General features: G+C 41.6%; 1 protein-coding gene across 1 annotated transcript in view; it reads right to left on the bottom strand.

The window, feature by feature from the left end:
• PRKG2 (protein kinase cGMP-dependent 2) overlaps positions 1 to 22,081 on the bottom strand; it is a 138,936-nt gene that overhangs the window by 109,514 nt on the left and 7,341 nt on the right. The window contains exon 2 of the mRNA XM_075352421.1: positions 7,476 to 8,024. Coding sequence (XP_075208536.1) covers positions 7,476 to 8,011 — 536 coding nt within the window. The 5' untranslated portion in view covers positions 8,012 to 8,024. The remainder of the gene's footprint in view (positions 1 to 7,475; positions 8,025 to 22,081) is intronic.

The following is a 22,081-nucleotide window of genomic DNA, read 5'->3' as shown; positions in this document are numbered from 1 at the left end:
TAACAATTTTATTTTATTAATTTACTTCCTATGTAACCATGATTTCTATGGTCACAGAACCCATTTAAGTAATTTACCTATCTACATTTGTTTAAAGGGCAGTTGGCACACTCTTACCACCATTTAAGCTTCTTTTGCAGAACCCTATCCCTTACTATGACCATTTTACAGCACCCAAGTTTGGGTCTTCATTGATTTATATGGGGTTCGGAGTCTGGGGTCAAGTTTGGGTACCAAATCAAACTATTTTATAAAGTCCGTCCGAAACCGATGAGCCCGATCATCCATGTGTCCGGTCATGACTACTTACTACTACTCATCTGTAGAACACTAGCATAGTGTGTACAGTATATATACTTGTACAGTCATGGCTAAAGGTTTTGACACTGACACAAATTTTAGAATTCACATAGTTTGCTGCTTCATTTCTTTTAGATTCTTTAGTCAGCTGATTCTATAGTTACTGAAAGACAATTATAAGAATTTCCTATAATTTATACTTTTATTTTCCTATGCATCAAGTTTTTGTAAAGCCTCAATATTTTCAGTGTTGTTCTTATTTCGCCCTGCCATGCTGGATATAAGCTTCTGGGCCAAATCCTGACTGTTGATAACCCATTATAACCTAGTCAATTCTTGGAGTTTATCATAATTCCTGCATTTTGTTTGTTCACCCTCTTTTGGATTCACAAGTTCGAAACAGGTTTGAGATTTTGGTGTTGCGAAACTACGGACTCAAAATATAATAAATAAATTAATAAAGAAATATCTAACTTAAAAGACCCCAAAACACCAAAGCAGCAAACTTTGTTTAAACCAACATTTGTGTCAGTCTTAAAACTTTTGCCCACCGCTGATGTGGCTTTGCTGTACTACATCTGCATGTTATTTATGGCTCTGTCTTACAAATCAAATAAAATAAAAATAGATGTCGAGTTTCTGGATTACTTTTATGCCATGAATGGTTTCCTCGTCTTGTATAATGGGCATTTTGCATAAGTCATATGAAATCACACAAGGATTATTATACCACGGGGACTGAAGAAAAGCAACGATGCTCAAATCTCTGAGTAATTGCCATGACCAAAATAAATGAACATACCACACCCTGTTGGCAACTTTGTGGCGTGCATATTCAAAAAAACTTTAAGCTTTGACTCTAGACCAATTAAAACTATATGGCTGGAGGCAAAAATATCGATTAAGGCAGAAATAATAATCCTTTTAACCCATACAGCAAAAGGTATATTCATTACTAATTGCCTTGTGATTTGTGCAACCTGCTACTCTATTCCCTGAGCAGCACTAGCTGCTAATGAGGCTGTAGGTCACACAGCGATCCATATGGGGAGCACTTAAAATACAGCATGTCATGCACATGCAAACATATTGTTGTGTGTATAATACTACATGTATAGAAGAATTCAGCTGTGCCTTCAATCCATATACACTAGATGACAGGAATAGAAAAACCTAATGACAGGCATACACAACAAATTGCATAAATCTCAAAAAGGACATATTTATTAAATATAAAGATATAGGGCAGTATAATTAGTTTGAATTCAGCATTGATATTGTACTTGCCTCCAACATTTTGTCCTCCTATGATTTGGTACTGAGTTTTATTGATCTATCATACTGGTGTTTTATATTACTGTGTTTAATTGTTTTTTAGCTCTCTTTTTAAAGTGCTTTTTTTTGTTTAATTTTTGATCTTCTTTATATTTAAATGTCTCCTTTTTGACATTCTTGGTCTGCATAAAATTTTTCATAAATGTCGGTTGTTAGGTATTTCTTTTTCTTTTCACATATATACGTATTGCATCCATTTTTGTATTAATTATTATTATAGTACATACACAGACAAAATATTAATATTAGTCTGAAAATATACTTGAACATACAGACCTACAGTGACGGGATATGTACAGATAGAATGGGGGCTCCTAGGCTGACCCTCAGCCTCGAGACCCTGCGCTGTCCCTTATCTCAGAGGTAGGCTCAATGATAGCCAGGTCCAAGCCTCCAGTGTGACCCTGTCTCCTGTCCAAGCGCTGATCTTACTCCCCCCACCCTGGGAGCAGGCTGGAAACCCAGTAATGAAACCCCATAGAAAACAAACGGACAAGGGGAAACTAAAACTCGTACACACTGCACTCAAACACAAACGAGAGACAATATGTGTACAAGGGACTAAAGCAAAGGGTAGGAAATAACAACAGGGGGACTTTTACACCATGCAGAAAAACAACTGTAGATCACCATAAACAGGATAACCACAAAGACTGGGATCGCTGAAGCTAAATCCGGCGACCAGCGACAGGATCTAGAACCTTATAAAGGGTAAATGCGGCTGTGAATGGTTATTAGCAGCCTGAACTCCTAGCAACCATTTACAAGTCAGCAGGAATTAACTCCTGCTGGACTAGAGAGCGGTGACGCAAAGCACAGCTGACACCTGTGACAAGCTGTGCAACTAATAGATCTCAAGCTGCTTGTCAGACTGCAGTGTGAACAGAGTCCGACACCGCCATGACACCCAGCGAGTGCATAGCCAAACACCACATGACACTTACTATGTGCTGCTTACATACAGTTCTCTGGGATCCTAGACTTGTTATATTTATCTGTATATTGTTGGATAACAATCATCAAGTTCATGCATTGCGTCTAGTTACTAGTGTCATACCATTCCAGGATTTACAACTAAAACCTGCAATAAGTAAGTATTCTTTTGTGTTGAATGTGTCTGTGTATGTATTAAAATATTAGATTTTTGCAGCATGTTTCGATACTTGCCACATTACTGTGGTAAGGATTCTATGTGCTGCCAGTCAGAGTCTAACGCTTCGGTCACACAGCTGTAGAATCTTTCATGCGAGAAAATTGGGTGGCTTGTGCGAATGCTTAGGCTAAGGCTGCTTTCACACATCCAGTTTTCGCCGTCAGGCTCAATACGTTGTGTGCCTGATGCAACGGATCCGGCGCAGGTTGTTTAAAAACTGACGTGATGGAACTGGTACAAAAACGGATACGTTGTAGCAGTTTGTACAGAGAATCCAGCTGTGGCCATGGTAACCTGAGTGACGTCACCGCTGATAGCGCGATTCACTTCAGTTGCTCCGTGGAGCTCACAGCGAGCGACAGTGTTCTACTGCCGCTCTTGTCAGCTTCCGATGTAGCAGAGCTGAAAGTAATGTGGGACCTCGTGTGGATTACATCAGACCTGGAGAGGTAGTTGGGCATTAATAAAGTGGTGAAAGAGGGTTTTTTTGTCTTTTATTTCAAATAAAGGATTTTTTGGAGTTTGTGTTTATTTACTTTCACTACAGTTTGGAGATTGAGGGTGTCTCATAGATACCTGCCATCACTAAGCTAGGACTTAGTGGCAGCTATGGGCTGCCATTAACTCCTTATTACCCCAATTGCCACCGCACCAGGGCAATTCAGGATGAGCCGGGTAGAGTCCCGGAACTGTCGCATCTAATGGATGCAGGAATTCCGGGCAGCTGCTGGCTGACATTTTTAGGCTGGGGGGCTCCCCATAATGTGGGGTTCCCCATCCTGAGAATATCAGCCCTCAGCCATGTGGCTTTACTTTGTCTGGTATCAAAATTGGAGGGGGACTGTCTGGTATCAAAATTGTGGGGGGACTGCATGTCGTATTTTTCTTATTATTTATTTATTTATTTATTGTACTGAACCGGTGACTGTGATTGGTTGCAGTGAGACAGCTGTCACTTAGCGTGGGGGTGCGTCTGACTGCTACCAATCATAGGCGCTGGTGGGCGGGGGAAGCAGTGAATACGAGATGAAATAATGAGCGGCCAGCATTTTCAAAGCAGGAGAAGCCGCGGGAGCAGTGTGACAGCTGTGCAGTGCTGCATCGGTGGTTGGTGAGTATGAGAGAGTGGGTGAGAGGGAGAGACCGACCGACAAAGAGAGAGAGAGAGACGGACATCGACAAAGAGAGAGACCGACAGACAGAGAGAAAGAGAGACCGACAGAGCGAAAGACCAACAGACAGAAAGGGAGAGAGAGAGAGAGATTTTCTAACCAGAAAGGAATTAACACATCTGAGCATGCTCAGTTAAAAAAAACGGATATGTCGGTGGAACGCATTTTTTGCCGCATTACTACGGATTCAGCGGCCATAGGCTTTCATTTTACAACACACCGCACGGTACCAGATCTGGCGCGGTGTTTTTTTTGCCATGACAACAAATGTTCCCTTGTGCGTCCTTTGCGGCAGCCGGACACAGAAATTTTGCTGGACCCAGCGCATGCCGGATAAAATGCAAGGGCATGAGGCACAATCTGGCGCTAATACAATTCAATAAGGATAAAAACGCATCCGACCCTGGATCCACTTTATTCGGTATTTGCCGAATTGTGCCTGACGGTAAAAAACGGATGTGTGAAAGCAACCTAAGAATGCTGTCTTTGGGTAGTAGGGCTAAAAGCACTGTCCCTGGGTTGGAGGGCTAAGGGCACTGTCCCTGGGTTAGAGGGCTAAGAGCACTGTCCCTGGGTCATAGGGCTAAGGACTCTGTCACTGACCTTAAGGGTACTTTACACGCTGCAACATCGCTAGCGATCATATTAGCGATGTAACATGCCAGATCGCTCATACGATTTACCGAGATTGCACATGTGACCAGCGCTACACAAAATGACCTATGTGCGATCTCGACAAATCTTATCTGCGATCTGGCGTGTCACATCGCTAACGAGATCGCTAGCAATGTCGCAGCGTGTAAAGCACCCTTTAGAGTCCAAGATTGACTGCTCCCTATGCTAAGTATTGGCTGCATCTGCTCTAAATAAAAAATGGAATCTGCTCCCTTTTGCTTTTGCTGTACCTTATGCTAAGTACTGATTACCTTTGCGCTGATGTAAAGGTTCAAGGATGGAACATGCTCCTTGTGCTTCTTGTTTTGGCACTGTCCCCTCTACTAATCACTGGCTGCATCAGCTCAGATTCCAAAATGGCATCAGCTCCTTTATTCTGGCTCCACCCCTCTGTTAATCGCTTGCTATGTCAATGTAAAAGGCAGCCAGTATGAAATACTAGGAGGTGGTGCCAGCACAGAGAGCGGGTCTCATCTTGGATTTTGAGTTTTGGTGCACACCTCCACATTGCTCTTTAAAGAGAACCTCTGAGAAGCATTTTACTATTTATAGGCTCTGTCATACTGATTAAAATGATACCTGAGTTGAAAAAAATCAGTTTTATGTATTTTCGTTAATCGTTGATTAAAGTTTTCTACTTTTCATATCTTCATAAGGGACTGGGGAAGAGTCTTCAGCTCTGTTCTGGCCCCTTCACTGACTCTGGATGTCTTTTCCTCATCCTTATTTAAATTTTGCACTGTTGCTGTCCTCGCCGCAGTTGGCACTTGCGCAGTTTGATCTCTTGTCTTCAAGAATATGGCACCGGCAGCAACATTTTTTGCAGATTACTCAGTGCCCCCGTAGCCATTTCACTGAAGTCCACCAAGTAGTGCAAGTGCAGGCTGTGGCAAGGAATGCACAAGCACGAAGTTTAAATTTAAAAACTTTTGTGTCCTGGAGTCACAGGCCACATAAAATGATGTGGCAGACCTGATTTGGCACACAGGCCTTGAGTTTCATAACCCTGTGATAAAACATCAGATAGCACTCGTCAATGTTATATCCTTATATGAGCAAGCCCTATGGATGAGGCTTTGCCTTGTGCATTGATTGGACTGGATCTCACATATCAACCCCACACTTTACCCGCTCCCCTACTGCAGATAAATATAAAAAGGAGACCCTGTTTGTGCCTGACTCACTCCAGGAGAATCAATGGGAGTCTCCATCCTTATTAATCTGTAGAGGATCAAACAGCTAGGCGGCATCCAAGATGGTTGAGGTCCAGGATTATGTAGATTGGTGCCCTCTTTTATGAAGAGAAGTATACAAATGATGACAGCCACAATGGTTGTGACACAAAGCATAAGCGAAGAAGGCTTGTCTCTAGACGAAAGGGCACTTTTCAAGCAAATAAAAATCTACAAATTGTCTGCAATGTTCTTGCTTGCCCTCACTGCCCTGCATGGTACACAACATGAATGGAGGTAAACTAGTAAACTAGTAGTGAACCTATTTACTCCTTTACAAGTCACCAATATCTACATCTTCTTTTTGCTTTTTTTTAATGTTATGATCACGATATATATGTGAGGTTATGATTTCTGTACTTCCAATGATATTGTCAATGGTGCACAAGTAAAGGGTACTTTACACGCTGCGACATTGCTAACGATTCATCGTCAGGGTCAAGGTGTTTGTGACGCACATCAGGCGTCGTTAGCGACATCGCAGCATGTGACACATATGAACGACCTTTAACGATCGCAAAAGTGTTAAAAATCATTGGTTTTGGAGAGGACGTTCAAACACCAAATATCGTTGTTTGGGCACTGGCGATGTTGTTCCTCGTTCCTGCGGCATCACACATCGCTTTGTGTAACATCGCAGGAGCGACAGACATCTCCTTACTTCCGTCCACCGGCAATGAGGAAGGAAGGAGGTGGGCGGCATGTTCCAGCCGCTCATCTCTGCCCCTCCTCTGCTATTGGACGGCTGCCGTGTGATGTCGCTGTGACGCCGCATGAACCGCCCCCTTAAAAAGGAGGCAGTTCGCCGGCAACAGCAACGTCGCAGGGAAGGTAAGTCCATGTGACGGTGTTAGCGATGTTGTGCGCCACGGGCAGCGATTTGCCCGTGACGCACAACCGACGAGGGCGGGTACGCTCGCTAGCGATATCGATACCAATATCGCAGTGTGTAAAGTACCCTTAAGCCTACTTAGAAAAGAAAAGAATTAGTTGTCACAATAGGAGCCCTTTAAGTGCAGAAAAACAACACAACTTTGAAAAACTATAGGTAGGGGTAACAATTGCAAATTAGTCATTATTAGGGACTCTGTAGAAGTGTGGCACATAGCTCCTTTTGAGTAACTGTTACAATACACATTTAAGGCACTTCATTCTAATTCCAATTGGTTCCATCCCACCATTATGAAGATGTAAAAAGTCATTAGATACATATTTTGATAACTAGAAACTTTCCAATGGTTGTAGTCTAACTTCATGAATGGAAATTAAATGGAACTTGTTCGCAGGTTCACAACGGTCTAAACAGAGGCAGCATGAAATAATGACCGGCACCCTTGTTACAAAGGTCTTTGTGTAACCCTATAATATATAGCTTTAAAAAGAGGTAGGCTCAATAAAAAGTGTCAGCTGGTTGGCTCACCTATGTCTTTACTAGCATTGATTACCAGGTCTATCACTTCTGGTGTATAGGTAAAGACCTATCAATAAAGCCAAGTCAGGCAATTCAAAGGAACATGTCAAACACACAACTGGTAGAGCCATGGATATCACTATTAGAGTTAAGTGAAGGTGATCATCATAACATATGACTACATAGACAAAGCTTACCTTGCATCTTTTCTAACACGAGCTTTTTCAAATGAAAACTCTGGTGCGTTACTTTGGTCATATGTTCTTGTGGTTGGTTCTGCAGAGACTCCTTCTTTGGCACCTTTTCGTTTGCTATTATTAAAAAACCCTGATAGTGTCTTAAATGGTGATGTCTGTAAAGCCCTTGAAGGTGATATATGGCGTTTTGTGGTAGGCGAAGCGGTCAACATTTTAAAAGCTGGTGTTATGGAATTACCACTGTGAGAGCTGATGACGTCTTGCAGTTTGTTAAGTTGGACACACTTGCTTTGAAGCTCCTCTGTGATTTCTGCAATGACTTGAGTCTGTTTGGTAAACTTTTCCTGCAATTCGTGAACTATATTCTCTTTCTTTATCAGTTCCTCATCTTTCATTTTTAGTTGTCTTTCCAGTTCCCATAGTTTTCCTTTTGTAGGTTCAATATTACAGAGTTTACTGCAGGAGCTAACAGAAAGGTTCATCAGTTGTCCATCTGGCTGCCTCAGTGGCTTGGGTTTCATGGAGCCATTTCCCATTTCCCTTGATACCCTAAACAAAGAACACAAAATGTATTAGTCAGTTTTCCCAAGCCAGTGGTATGATGACAGCAAACTGTGCTTTAAGCATTTTTCTTCTAGTTAAAATGAAGGCAAATTGAGTTTCTCCTAATTTCTTCAGAATTAAATATGATACTTGAACAAAGTCATTTTCCTATTGCTTATAATGTATTACTTTTACTTTAGATTTGTTATTGTTGTGTACCCTTTTTAATCTACCAATTAATAAAAATCGAATAACACTTGAAATGACACAAATAATGTATTTATTATATTATTAGTATTATTGATACTGTTGTTATTACTATTATTACTACTATGTTAGCACACCATTATGACATGATACATTGTACACATAGATACAAGCTTTTTTCAGTTCTGAAATTCTTTAGAAGACCATTTCTCCTTGAAATTCAACATTATAATCAATATACTATTCTATAGTACCAGCTAATAATGAGCCTTTCATAGAGAATTACTTTTACGGAAAGAATACTTCCAATGACCAGTGTTTCTTCCATATCAAGGGAAGATATATAGACAACTTTTAAGTATTTTGGAAAAACAAGACAACTCCCCAAATCATGTCTAATTCTGGTCCTCAATGGTTTAAAATTACAAGGAATTATTTGATCTGGTCTAAGGGGCACTTTGCACACTACGACATCGCAGGTGCGATGTCGGTGGGGTCAAATTGAAACTGACGCACATCTGGCGTCGCACGCGATATCATAGTGTGTAAATCCTTTTTGATATGATTAACAAGCGCAAAATCATCGTAATCGTATCATCGGTGTAGCGTTGGTCATTTCCATAATTTGGAAATGACCAATGTTACGATGTTGTTCCTCGTTCCAGCGGCATCACACATCGCTGTGTGTGAAGCCGCAGGAGCGAGGAACATCTCCTACCTGCATCCTGCGGCTCACGCCAGCTATGCGGAAGGAAGGAGCTGGGCGGGATGTTTACGTCCCGCTCATCTCCGCCCCTCCGCTTCTATTGGCCACCTGCCGTGTGACGTCGCTATGATGCCGCATGACCCGCCCCCTTAATAAGGAGGCGGGTCGCCGGCCAGCGCGACGTCGCAGGGCAGGTGAGTGCATGTGAAGCTGGCGTAGCGATAATGTTCGCTACACCAACTATCACCATGATATCGCATCTGCGATGGGGGCGGGGACTATCGCGCTCGGCATCGCAAGCATCATCTTGCGATGTCGTAGTGTGCAAAGTGCTCCTTAGGCTGAGGCCACACGTGGTTATGTGCCAGTCCTTGCAAGACACTCGGCTCACACTCGCAGCACAGCGGTAGTCGAGAGTCATGCAACTGTGGTTCGATCATGCGATCAGACCACATCTGCAAATGGGGGGGCCGGCGCTTCGGAGGTGAGGGCCGACGCTGCAGAGGGGAGGGCCGGGATTTATCTCCCTATCTCCTTCATTGATGGCTATTGCGATTCTCACACTGCACCCGCATTAAACCGGTATAATGTGAGTGCAATGCGATGTTTCTCTCACCCCATAGACTTGAATGGGTGCGAGTGAAACAGGATCGCATTCCACTCGCAGCATGCTGTGACTGTTTTCTCGGTCTGATTAGGGCTAAAAAAATAATCATTTATGGGTGCTGCCCCATAGAGTAATATTGGTCCGAGTGGAATGCAATTTTTTTATTGCATTCCACTCGCACCGTTTTTCTTGCCATGTGTCCTAGGCCTAACAGCGGTCACATCTGAATTGTTAGCTTTTCATGGAGTATGGTTTTCTACTTTATTGAGTTTGGTGGTTGTTAGTTCCTTTACATACAATAGTCATTTTCTCTGTATACCCCAGTACTGGGAATTAGGATTTTGAGCCTCACTAGGAACAAATCAGGTCCGATTCTGATCTACATTATTTTCAGAATAAAAACAACAACTTTGAACATGTATCCATGTTCAAAAAAGAAGTGACAATATAAATAGATTAAAAATGAATTTTTATTGAAATATAAATTAAAATCATACAAAATATACAATAGAAAAAACAGCAAGAAAAAGTGCAAGATGATAAATACAGTACTAAGGGTCATAGACTGAATATCATATTTAATTATACCATAAAAATTCCATGTATACACATTTCATAGGAATTTTTAAATAAATAAGTAATTTCCACCTATATTAGATATATATGGCCAAATAGTATCAGGCAAGGATTGTCTCAAAGAAAAAAAAAAATTTCTCAAGACTAATGCAATTAAAGTGCCAATGTGCTAGGGGGAGGGGATATGAAAGCCACTAAAATAAATAGAATAATAGAATAAATAAGGATATAAATAATTAGATGTTCATATCAAAATTCAAGCAATAATTTAAGCGGCCATCCTAAAAAAATACAACACTCCCAACCATAAGTATATACAGACACATAATGGCAATTTCTAGAGCAAGAATGTTAAAGACAATATATTTACCAAAATATATAGGTGGTATAAGAGACAGTCCACGGCTCCTCACTCCGACACGTGTTTCGCCCTGTTGCTTTATCAAGGATATCCTTGATAAATTATTGCTTGAATTTTGATATGAACATCTAATTATTTATATACTTATTTATTCTATTATTCTATTTATTTTAGTGGCTTTCATATCCCCTCCCCCTAGCACATTGGCACTTTAATTGCATTAGTCTTGAGAAAAAAAAAATTTTCTTTGAGACAATCCTTGCCTGATACTATTTGGCCATATATATCTAATATAGGTGGAAATTACTTATTTATTTAAAAATTCCTATGAAATGTGTATACATGGAATTTTTATGGTATAATTAAATATGATATTCAGTCCATGACCCTTAGTACTGTATTTATCATCTTGCACTTTTTCTTGCTGTTTTTTCTATTGTATATTTTGTATGATTTTAATTTATATTTCAATAAAAATTCATTTTTAATCTATTTATATTGTCACTTCTTTTTTGAACATGGATACATGTTCAAAGTTGTTGTTTACATTGCATTGAAGTGCTACTTTATTTTGGACTAAATGTTGAGAATATTATTTTCAGAATATGTGAAACACACACAGGGAGCAGAATGGAGTAAGTACATTCATATCCTGCTTGCCAATGGTGTAATCCTGCTTATCTAGTCTCTCGCAGTACAATAGATCATCATTTGGTCATTATACCCAAGTCTCTAGTTATTGCCAACAGACTGTCAATAATGGAACCACTTATAATTCACTAAAACTAACATTTTGAAGTTTAAATGAATTTCTACATATCCTTTCAGCAGCCCTATCAAAAACGCATTTTGCCAGCAAAGTGTCCTAAATATTCAGACCATATTTTACAGCTGCTGAACAGATTTGACTTCTATAATGGGAAATGTTTTGGCGAATTTTGTCTGTTAATGATTTGTGGCTTTTGTGTGATGACGGCACTTCTTTTTCATTATAATAAATGATCCTCTTCCTTCCCTTTATGGTCTCCTTTTTGGGTCCTAATGCTTTAATGTATGAGCGTGTAACACACCTGGTGAGAGATTAGAGCAGCAATGTCATCAATCTTTGTCCACCTAGCTTAGCTCATACAGGCCTCTAAAGTGGGGAAAGATTCCACTTGTGTATATCTTTCCTAGGACTTTGTTCTCCATGCACTTTGAAGGCATCAACTTATTCACATCAGTTTTCACACAATAACTAAATAACTATTTCACGTGTGTTTTTTCCACGCAGTAATTAATCAGTGTATGAGCAATTTGAAAGCATTTTTCCTATCAATCTATGGGAATGTTCACATATAGCCGATTATTCTGCCGGAATCACTCGGTTAAATATTTGGAAGATAGAGATGATCAAATCCATTAATTGTGATTTGACTTTAATTTAAATTCCATGAAACGCAAAGGTCTTGGCAAATCAGAACAATTTTTAATTGCAGATCGCTAATAAGGATGTCCAGTGCCGTTTCACCCATTGCCAAAGATTTAATCAACCAGAGAGCGGATTACCGGTAATACTTAGCGATTATTAGATCACATGGTTCAGAGCAACAAATCAAGGGGGACTATGAAAGCCAATATAAAATATAATGCAGATGATGCAGGGAAAGTAGTGACCATTTTCGAGTTTTACAGCCCAGGGATAGGAGTCAGAGCGCATAGCTCATTACAGATAGGGATAGAAAGTCTATAACACAGTGTGGTGTACTCTAGTGCTAAAGAACATGCAATGTAAATGTGAATAATGATGCACTTATTTAAAGGACACATACAAAATGAAAAAAAACCTTTCAGTTCACCCCTATATATGGAGTCCTAAGAGGATTCAATTAATTCCTGGCAGTGGACGGAGAATTGGATTTCTGCAATCCAAGGCAATCCACAGTGTTAGAAGAAATCTGTTCCAGCAGCACGTCCGGTGAATAAAATCAGGTTTTTATTATAGAAAACATAGCAATGGATGAAATAAATGAAGAGGGGCCAATCCTTTCTACCACTTGGGGTTCGGCTTAAGTGTTTTGAATGGTAAGTCCTTATTCATACCAACTATACTATGAATAAGGACTTACCGTTCGAAACGCGTAAGCTGAACCCCAAGGTCTACAAAGGATTGGCTCCCCCTTCTTTTATTTCATCCATTGCTATGTCTTAATTTTCTATAATAAAAGCCTGATTTTATTCACCAGATGTGCTGCTGGATAAAAAAAATTCTAACACTTATTTAAAGGGGTATTTCCATCTCCAAGATCCTATCCCAATATGTAGTAGGTGTAATAATAAGAGCTCCTGGAATGCCCTGTAGATGAGGTAATAGATACAGCTAATCAAGAGAACTATGCTATGTTTATAACTGGAGGTATGTGCTAACATTATTATTATTATTATAATTAACCCTAGTACTTATTAGGATAGCATCTTGAAGATGGGAATACCCCTTTAAGTGAAATGGAGATGTAGTACAGCACCAATTATTTTTCAGTTTTGACAAACTACAAACAATAAGGAAAATGTAACTCCCCTCAGTCCGAATGTTTCTACAGAAGAAAAAATATTGAAAGCAAGGCTTGTCTGTCTGAGAAAGTTTACTTTCTGTCTTGTGATACCGTCTACCTCATTTTGTAAAGGTTTTTCTTTTATTTGTTTATGTATTTTTTTAAGATATCAGAAAATTCCCAACATTCCACAAATCTATATGCACTGACTACCTCTAAAGATGTGTGTTTTAAAAGAGTTTACATTTTTTTAGTCCAATATTACACCCACACAGATAAAGTAGTCTATTACAGGTGCTGGCTTCTGGGAAATGGGGGTGTTATTTTTATTTTTTAAAATCTTTACAAAAAAAGAACGCAATTAACTCTTTGCATACCTTGTTTATCGTCACCCCATGACCATGCTTCATATTGTTCCTTTTTTCCTTTTTTGGTGTGTACCTACCTAGTAAACTAATTTTCTCTTCTTTACGATATTTTTTATCAGGGGTGGTGAATTCAAAAAGAAATCTAATATATAAAGCTGAGTGTGTGTGTGTGTGTGCATGTCCGGGATTGGCATCCTCACCGTCGCAGCTACAGCTACAAAACTTTGCACACTCACACTTCTGGACCCTGAGAGCGTCATAGGCTATGTTTTGAGGGGAAATTTTAACCCCGCTCTTTACAGTTATTCATCAAAAAACCTGCCTTCATTAAAGCGAACGGAGCTGGGAGCCACAGTGTAGCCAGAACTTTAGAAGCATGCGCAGCCACGCCCTTATATGGAATGTTGGCGTGTCACAATGCAGCCAGGGAAAGAGACAGACACAGACAGGGAAAGAGGCAGACACAGACAGGGTAAGAAACAGACATAGACAGGGTAAGAGACAGACACAAAGAGACAGACACAGACAAAGAAACAGACTGACAGGGAAAGAGACAGACAGGGAAAGAGAGAGAAAGAGAAAGACAGGTTAAGAGACAGACACAGACAGGTAAAGAGACAGACAAAGACAAAGAGACAGACAGACACGGAAACAGACATACAGGGAAATAGAGGGAAAGAGACAGACAGGGGGAGTGACAGAGATAGATAGACAAGGAAAGAGATAGATAGACAGACAGACAGGGAAAGAGATTGAGACAGACGGAGAAAGAGACAGAGACAGTCAGAGACAGACAGGGAAAGAGACAGACAGACAAAGATAGAGAGAGACAGAAAGATATATACAGGGGGAGACAGACAGAGAATGGGAGAGAAACAGAGAGACAGTTACTATCCCGGGCGTTAGTATATTCTATTTCTACATTCTATCCTGGGAATGTTAATACATTCTATTTTGTTAACAGCAGTTATTAACCCGGGCGAAGCCGGGTAGTACAGCTAGTAATAAATAAATTAACGTTTTTGTTCCATACCATTTTTTAAAATTGTTTTACTAATCAAATTTAACAACCATCTACGCCACAACAATCCTACAAACCGGTGGCACACCTTCCTTTCCGTACGTGCATCTGCCAATGAACATAGCATTTTGGTTTTGATTTTTTAGTTAGGGGGAAAAATAGCTCTGCTTTCTAATCCGTGTACATACCTGCTAGTTGTTGTTACATTGTCCCTTTTGGGCAGAGGGATTTATTTACTTAGTAAAAAAATCTAATAATAAATGACAGTAAGTCGAGGCATTAAACTGTGCAGGTCTTTTTTTCCACACCTTTTTGCCAATTGGTACATGCCATGCCAATCCTGTTGCTGCTCAGTTGTGGTATTAGCATTTTTGGTGATCACGTGTAATCTAACTAGTATTTCTGGTTGATTATATTTTTTTCCAGGTTTGGTTAAGTGTGGTTAAGCTTTTTGTAAATTTTACATTTAAATTATAAATTTTAAATTTATGTCCAAAATATATGGTAAACGAAAAATTGTCACTGGTAAGCTTAGCAGGTTAAGAGAACCCAAAAATCATACTATGGCTATAGATATGGGAACCGCTAGAACCGTTTTTTCATAGACTAAAGAGGCTCCACGCTACTGACATAGGGAACAGTACTCTACCTAGTACGGAAGGGACTCTAAGTGCTTCAAACCACGGGGACCAGCACTACAAAGCGCAATGAGTAAGGGCCCACAGACCAGCGGACCAGTTCTGACTTCCTGCGGATCCGGGATCAACCTGAGCCCATCACGGCAGTGACCAGTGTGACCGGGCTGGCAGCTGAAGTTGTGAATAAACTACACCCTGAACCCGCAAACACTGTGTTGGCTTGTCCTTACCGGCGCCACCATCCAGCGCTTAGGTGCCAACCGCCATTACCTTCCTTCTTCATCCACCCGGGGCCCGCTCCACCTGTGGGGAGCGATACCATCACGGCTGCCTTAACACCTGCCCCGGCGAGGAACCCTGCAGTGGCGGCTACTCCTGGCCGCATACCTCAGGTGGCGTCACGACAAACTTTCCCAAATACCCCGCTTCCCCCACCATTTACTGTACACCTCAGGGCAACGGAACCAGGCAAGGCCCTCCATGACATCACCTGACCCGACCCGAAACGGCCTGGCAACGAGTAGGTTAACCACCTGCCCTTTTGGGAGCTACACACGTACTGAAGAATTTGACCAGGCCGCTGTGTAGAACATAAAAAAACACTTTATAATACTTCCCTAATGGTTGCGTTGCAGTGGATTTGAGTCAGATGGGCGTCTCCATTGTCCGGTGCCGGCGCCGACTCTTTCAGCCATCTTCGTCCTCCTTCTGTAGTCGGGGTGCATGATGAGTCTACGTCATCCACACTCGCCGACATTGAGTTCCTGCGCAGGGCAGATCAAAGTATTGTAGTGCGCCTGCGCGGGACCGGCAAGTGTGTGTGACGTAGGATGCGTCGTGCACACTGGCTTCATAAGGAGGACGAAGATGGGTGAAACAGGGGGCTCCGGCACCGGACAACGGAGACGCCCATATGGCCCAACTCTACTGCAGCGCGACCGTTAGGTAAGTATTATAAAGTGTTTTTCATGTTTTGCACATCATCCGAGGCTCTTATATACAGCATGTTAGAATGCTGTATATAAGAGCCCACTGGGGGTGGCCGCAGGTTATAGGCCGAAAAACCGGTGACAGGTTCCCTTTAAAAAATTGTTTACAGTTTTTTACCTGCATTTTTTTAAGCTCCACATAGAAACCTGTAGAGAAAAATAATCTAGAAAAACTGCAGATTTCAGCAGCGTCTTTTCATGAAATCACATCCACTTTGCTTGGACGGTTAAACACAGCAGAATTTATGTGCTAAAAACAGCAGAAAAAATGGCAACATTTACACCACATGTGAACATGGACTAATTGTCCAAGCAAAGTGGATGCGATTTCATTAAATCTCCGCCCACTGTGAGTCTAAAGACTCTCCTGAACAGTGCTGTTTTGGTGTTTTTTCCTCTATATGCTTTATGGTGCCTGAAAAAAACTAATCAGGAAAAAATTCCGTAGCATTTTTAAACTCAGTATCAAAGCTTTTCTGTAGTATTAAAATGCAATAGACACCAGAATTCACATTTGCAAAAAACATGTATGGAATATTGGGGAAAAAGGATAAAAAATGCAGCAAACTTGCAATTATCAGAGAAGATTGTTGTTTCGTTTCGTAGTGTCGACACCTGCAGAAAAAAAGCAGCATTTATGCTACGTGTGAACACAACCTAAGTGTTAAATTTTTGTTACACTTTTTTATGAGTTTAATAGAGAAAAATAATCAATTGCGCCATTTAGCGATCCCCATAAATAATCTGATCACTGTGTTGTGCGGGTCGTTATGATTACAGGGACACCAAATAATTTGTGATGTTTTTTATTTTTTATTAAAAAGCACATTCGAAATTATATTGTTCTAATTTTATTAAAATTTTATTAGTAGAAAACAAATGTCTTTTACTCTACCTCTAGAATACAGGACACAGAGATGCATTGCTTTGTACAAAGGATCTCTATGTCCAGTCTAATCTGTTGTGGAGTCAGAGGCTGCAATGCAGCTTTAACTATAGAAAATCCTACCTCTGATATCAGCAGAGCTTGTGGGCTCAACAGCTAGGGCTGCTGTAACATGTTTGAAAGTTGCTGGCTTGATTCCAAGGGGGGTGAAAGGCTCTTCTGTTGGAAAAACCCGTGAACATCTTGGCCTACATCAATGAGTAACTCTCTCCATCACCATATGATATGTTAACACCTCCTCATATTGATTATGCCAACTTCCCCACAAGATGAGCAAGGCTCAATGTATCCTCTCTTGCCTGGTAATTCTTTTCCACATTGATAAAGGTCCAATCTATTGCAAAGTACAGGCTCTGCTATTGTTAAATAACTCATGAACAACCTGGCACACATCAACTTGTTGGCACATGGCTGCAAACATGCATATCACATATGTTCAGTCAAGTGACCTCCCATTCGCATGGAGAATACAGGGTTATCGTGGCATATTGCACACTCTCACAATCCAGGATTCTGCAGTTTTGTATAGTGAGTGCAATCCAGAAACCCTGTAAGGGTTACGTGCTAATGATGAGTGTTACTCACATTTTTGACACTGCATGTTTTTACTGTGTCAAAAACGCAGCATTTTACTGTATGAGCAAAGTGGATGGGATTAATAGAAATCTCATGTCCACTTTGCTGCTTTTTTATGTGTGACAAACTGTGACAACATGTTGAAGCACAATACTGGTGTAAACTAAGTGGTGTAGCATTAGACTCAAGTACTTATTGCCGCACTACACTGTGTGCAGAATTATTAGGCAAATGAGTATTTTGATCACATGATACTTTTTATACATGTTGTCCTACTCCAAGCTGTATAGGCTTGAGAGCCAACAACCAATTAAGTAAATCAGGTGATGTGCATCTCTGTAATGAGGAGGGGTGTGGTGTAATGACATCAACACCCTATATAAGGTGTGCTTAATTATTAGGCAACTTCCTTTCCTTTGGCAAAATGGGTCAGAAGAGAGATTTGACGGGCTCTGAAAAGTCTAATATTGTGAGATGTCTTGCAGAGGAATGCACCAGTCTTGAAATTGCCAAACTTTTGAAGCGTGATCACTGAACAATCAAGCGTTTCATGGCAAATAGCCAACAGGGTCGCAAGAAGCGTGTTGGGCAAAAAAAGGTGCAAAATAACTGCCCATGAATTGAGGAAAATCAAGCGTGAAGCTGCCAAGATGCCATTTGCCACCAGTTTGGGCATATTTCAGAGCTGCAATGTTACTGGAGTATCAAAAAGAACAAGGTGTGCCATACTCAGGGACATGGCCAAGGTAAGGAAGGCTGAAAAACAACCACCTTTGAGCAAGAAGCATAAGATAAAACGTCAAGACTGGGCCAAGAAATATCTTAAGACTGATTTTTCAAAGGTTTTATGGACTGATGAAATGAGAGTGACTCTTCATGGGCCAGATGGATGGGCCAGAGGCTGGATCAGTAAAGGGCAGAGAGCTCCACTCCGACTCAGACGCCAGCAAGGTGGAGGTGGGGTACTGGTATGGGTCAAAGATGAACTTGTAGGACCTTTTCGGGTTGAGGATGGAGTGAAGCCTAACTCCCAGACCTACTGCCAGTTTCTGTAAGACAACTTCTTCAAGCAGTGGTACAGGAAGAAGTCGGTATCGTTCAAGAAAAACATGATTTTCATGCAGGACAATGCTCCATCACATGCATCCAACTACTCCACAGCGTGACTGGCCAGTAAAGGTCTAAAAGATGAAAAAATAATGACATAGCCCCCTTGTTCACCTGATCTGAACCCCATAGAGAACCTGTGGTCCCTCATAAAATGTAAGATCTACAGGAAGGGAAAACAGTACACCTCTCGGAACAGTGTCTGGGAGGCTGTGGTGGCTGCTGCATGCAATGTTGATCGTAAACAGATCAAGCAACTGACAGAATCTATGGATGGTGCTCTGTTGAGTGTCATAAGAATGAAAGGTGGCTATATTGGTCACTAATTTTTTTGGGTTTTGTTTTTGTATGTCAGAAACATTTATTTCTAAATTTTGTGCAGTTATATTGGTTTTCTTGGTGAAAATAAACAAGTAAGATGGTAATATATTTGGTTTTTATTAAGTTGCCTAATAATTATGCACAGTAATAGTTACCTGCACAAACAGATATTCTCCTAAGATAGCCAAATCTAAAAAAACCCACTCCAACTTCCAAAAATATTAAGCTTATATAATTATGAGTCTTTTGGGTTGACTGAGAACATAGTTGTTGATCAATAATAAAAAAAATCCTCTAAAGTACAACTTGCCTAATAATTCTGCACACAGTGTAAATTTATGATCCAGTATGAGCCACTATGATAAACTTGGCCCATTTTTAGACTGACCAGTTGAAGCTAAGCTGTCAGAGTATTAGACAATAAAAGTATATTCTCCCCAACGTCATCATTTACTTTCAGCAACCCTAATGGTTAGAAATGGTGAAAAACTGAAGCACGAAATCCTGAAGAAATTTCAAATGAATCTTTATTCACATAAAACCAGCAAAGCTGTTTAACTGGAATCTGTCACCATTTTTTGTTACCTAATCTGAGAGCAGCATTATATGTAAACAGAGATCCTGATTCCAGCGATATGTTACTTACTGGGCTGCTTATTGTAGTTTTAATAAAATCACTGTTTTATCATGAGTAGATTATCACTAGAAGACTACCAAACTCACTGGCACTTAGTCCTTTATTTTCATGAGTTCTGTATAACCCCACCCTTACCACTGATTGACAGCTTTAGGGGGTGCACTGTGAATAGGTAGAAAGCTGCCAATCTGTGGTGGGGGCGGGTTATATAGAATTTATGAATATGGAGAACATGGCAGCAGATTTACTAATCCTCTAGTGATAATCTCCTGCTGATAAAACAGTGATTTTATCAAAACTATAACAAGCAGATCACTAAGTGACACATCGCTGGAATCATGGTCTCTGTCCCTACATTACGTTAACCTCATATCAGGTATCAAAAACCTGGTGATAGATTTTTTTATAACTGGTTAAACATGAATTTATTAATATTACTAGCACCTGTTCAGGCATATTGTACTTCCCAGTATTATTTCCTCTTTTATAAACAATTGCTATGTTAATAAGAATTGTAATCTAACTTTCCTCCCACTTTCTCTAAGATATTTTCTTTTAGTGGAACATTAGTTGATCATTTACTGTGATGGAAATTATACAGACATTGTAGTTTTCCACAGAGGCGGCCACCAAGCACAGCAGGCCCATGTAGAAGAATTAGACAATGTCACACTGACAAATTGTGAGATATGGCTGGCAATGAGCATAGCCCCTTGCTTGCACCTAAAGGGGTTTTCTGTTTTCAGAGACGCCTTGTCCCCAGGCTGAGTGCTGTTTAAAAAACAAACTTTTCTTTAATCACCCTCCCAAGGTCAGAGCTGAGCCTCTGCTGCTGCATCCTCTGCCTGTTATTGTTTGTTGTGCCAATCAGTGATGGGCGGGCCCGGACTGTAAAAGTCCGGATCTGTGTGGATACCCATCCGGATCCGGCCACCCAGGTAACTAAAAAAATAAAGGAAAAATAAAGAAAAAAAAGTGAAAATCAGGTGCACTTTACTTACCAGTGTCCCACTGGTAAGTGCTTCCTTCGCCCACCGGCAGTACTAGTTATCTCTGATTGGCTGCAGTCAGACACGCCCCCACCCTGTGTGACAGCGTGTCTGACTGCTTTCTGACTGCTCTGAGATCTGGTGATGTCACGTCAACTCCCAGTTGACCTGACATCACCAAGGTGGGCCCCAGTCTCCCTGAGTAACAGGGCTGTGGGTGGAGTTTCACCTCTCATCACAGCCCAGCATTGCTTCTGCTTGCGGCGCTCTGCAGCAAAGTAGAGAGCATGTGAGATGCTAGGCTGTGACAAGTGGTGAAACTCCACCCACAGCTCTGTTACTTAAATAGACTGGGACCCGCCTCGGTGATGTCAGGTTAACCGGAAGCCAGAGAGCCCGGGGGTCACTTGATAGGGATGAGCAGACCGCAATAGCACCGCTCAGAGGCAGAATGTACTACACAAGGTACGGTATTTGAGAAAAGCGTTCCCTATGAGATTTACAGCGATGTGGACACTAATGCTGAGAAGTGAACTGTGATGCCCTGGAATAGCCAGGTAGTCACTGGTAGTCCCTTACACAAACACCTTTCCCTAAAAAGGTACCAGCAGCCAACCTAAAAACCCTAGTCACCTCCCTCGGGGATTGATGTTCACACCAGGGGGGTGGAGCCAGGTGGTTGGCCACGCCCACTGAGGAGTACACAGAGCCTGAGGCAGGAAAAACACAGTAGATTAGTCTTGACAGTGAAGTGGAGTGGAGTTCAAGTGCAAACCTGTGTCCAGGTCTGCCACAGTCTAACACCAGGTGTCTGGGTTGGAGCCCAGTCACCTCTGGCTGGGAGGCAGACGGTGGTGGCCGCCTGCAGGAGCTGGGACTTTAGCCGGTGGAACCGTAAGGACCGGGGACGGGTGGTGGCCCGCCGGTACCGAACCGGGGAACCGATTGGAAACCGGAGCACCAGGAGAGGTACTGAGACCCAGTACGAAGCCCAGAAACCACTGGACCGAGTCAAATCTATTGATTGAGGACTGTACTTTAGGTAATTTCCCACCCAAGACCCGACTGAAGGCAACAGCCGAACGATAGGGATAGAAAGCCACCGCCCAGGCATAGAGATCCCACGGGCCAGCGGCTGCGAGCAAAAGGGCTCTTCTGGCACACACAAAGCTGGGGAGCAGACTACCGTTGCTCAGGCATAGGAGTCATCATTCCATTAAAAGCGAGGTGCAGGAGAAAGGCGGAAACCACCAACCTGAAAAGGGGAGAAGCGCAGCTGGCTGCGGGCACCGTCCACCATCTTGTTTGGTTTACTAGAGACTCCAGTGTGTCTGTCATAGTGAGTACAACAGTGCCCTCGGGCCGTGCGCAACACTGCACCACACCGCAACGTCACGCACTCCCCTAGCCTTGCATCCCACGGGCCCTGGACCATCACCCCCTACCCACGGAGGGGTCAACACCAGGCTGTGCAACACCGTTC

Source organism: Anomaloglossus baeobatrachus, chromosome 1 (genome assembly GCF_048569485.1).
Source record: "Anomaloglossus baeobatrachus isolate aAnoBae1 chromosome 1, aAnoBae1.hap1, whole genome shotgun sequence".
Lineage (NCBI taxonomy): Eukaryota > Metazoa > Chordata > Amphibia > Anura > Aromobatidae > Anomaloglossus > Anomaloglossus baeobatrachus.
The sequence above is the reverse complement of the archived record's forward strand: the minus strand, read 5'-3'. Positions and strand labels throughout refer to the sequence as shown.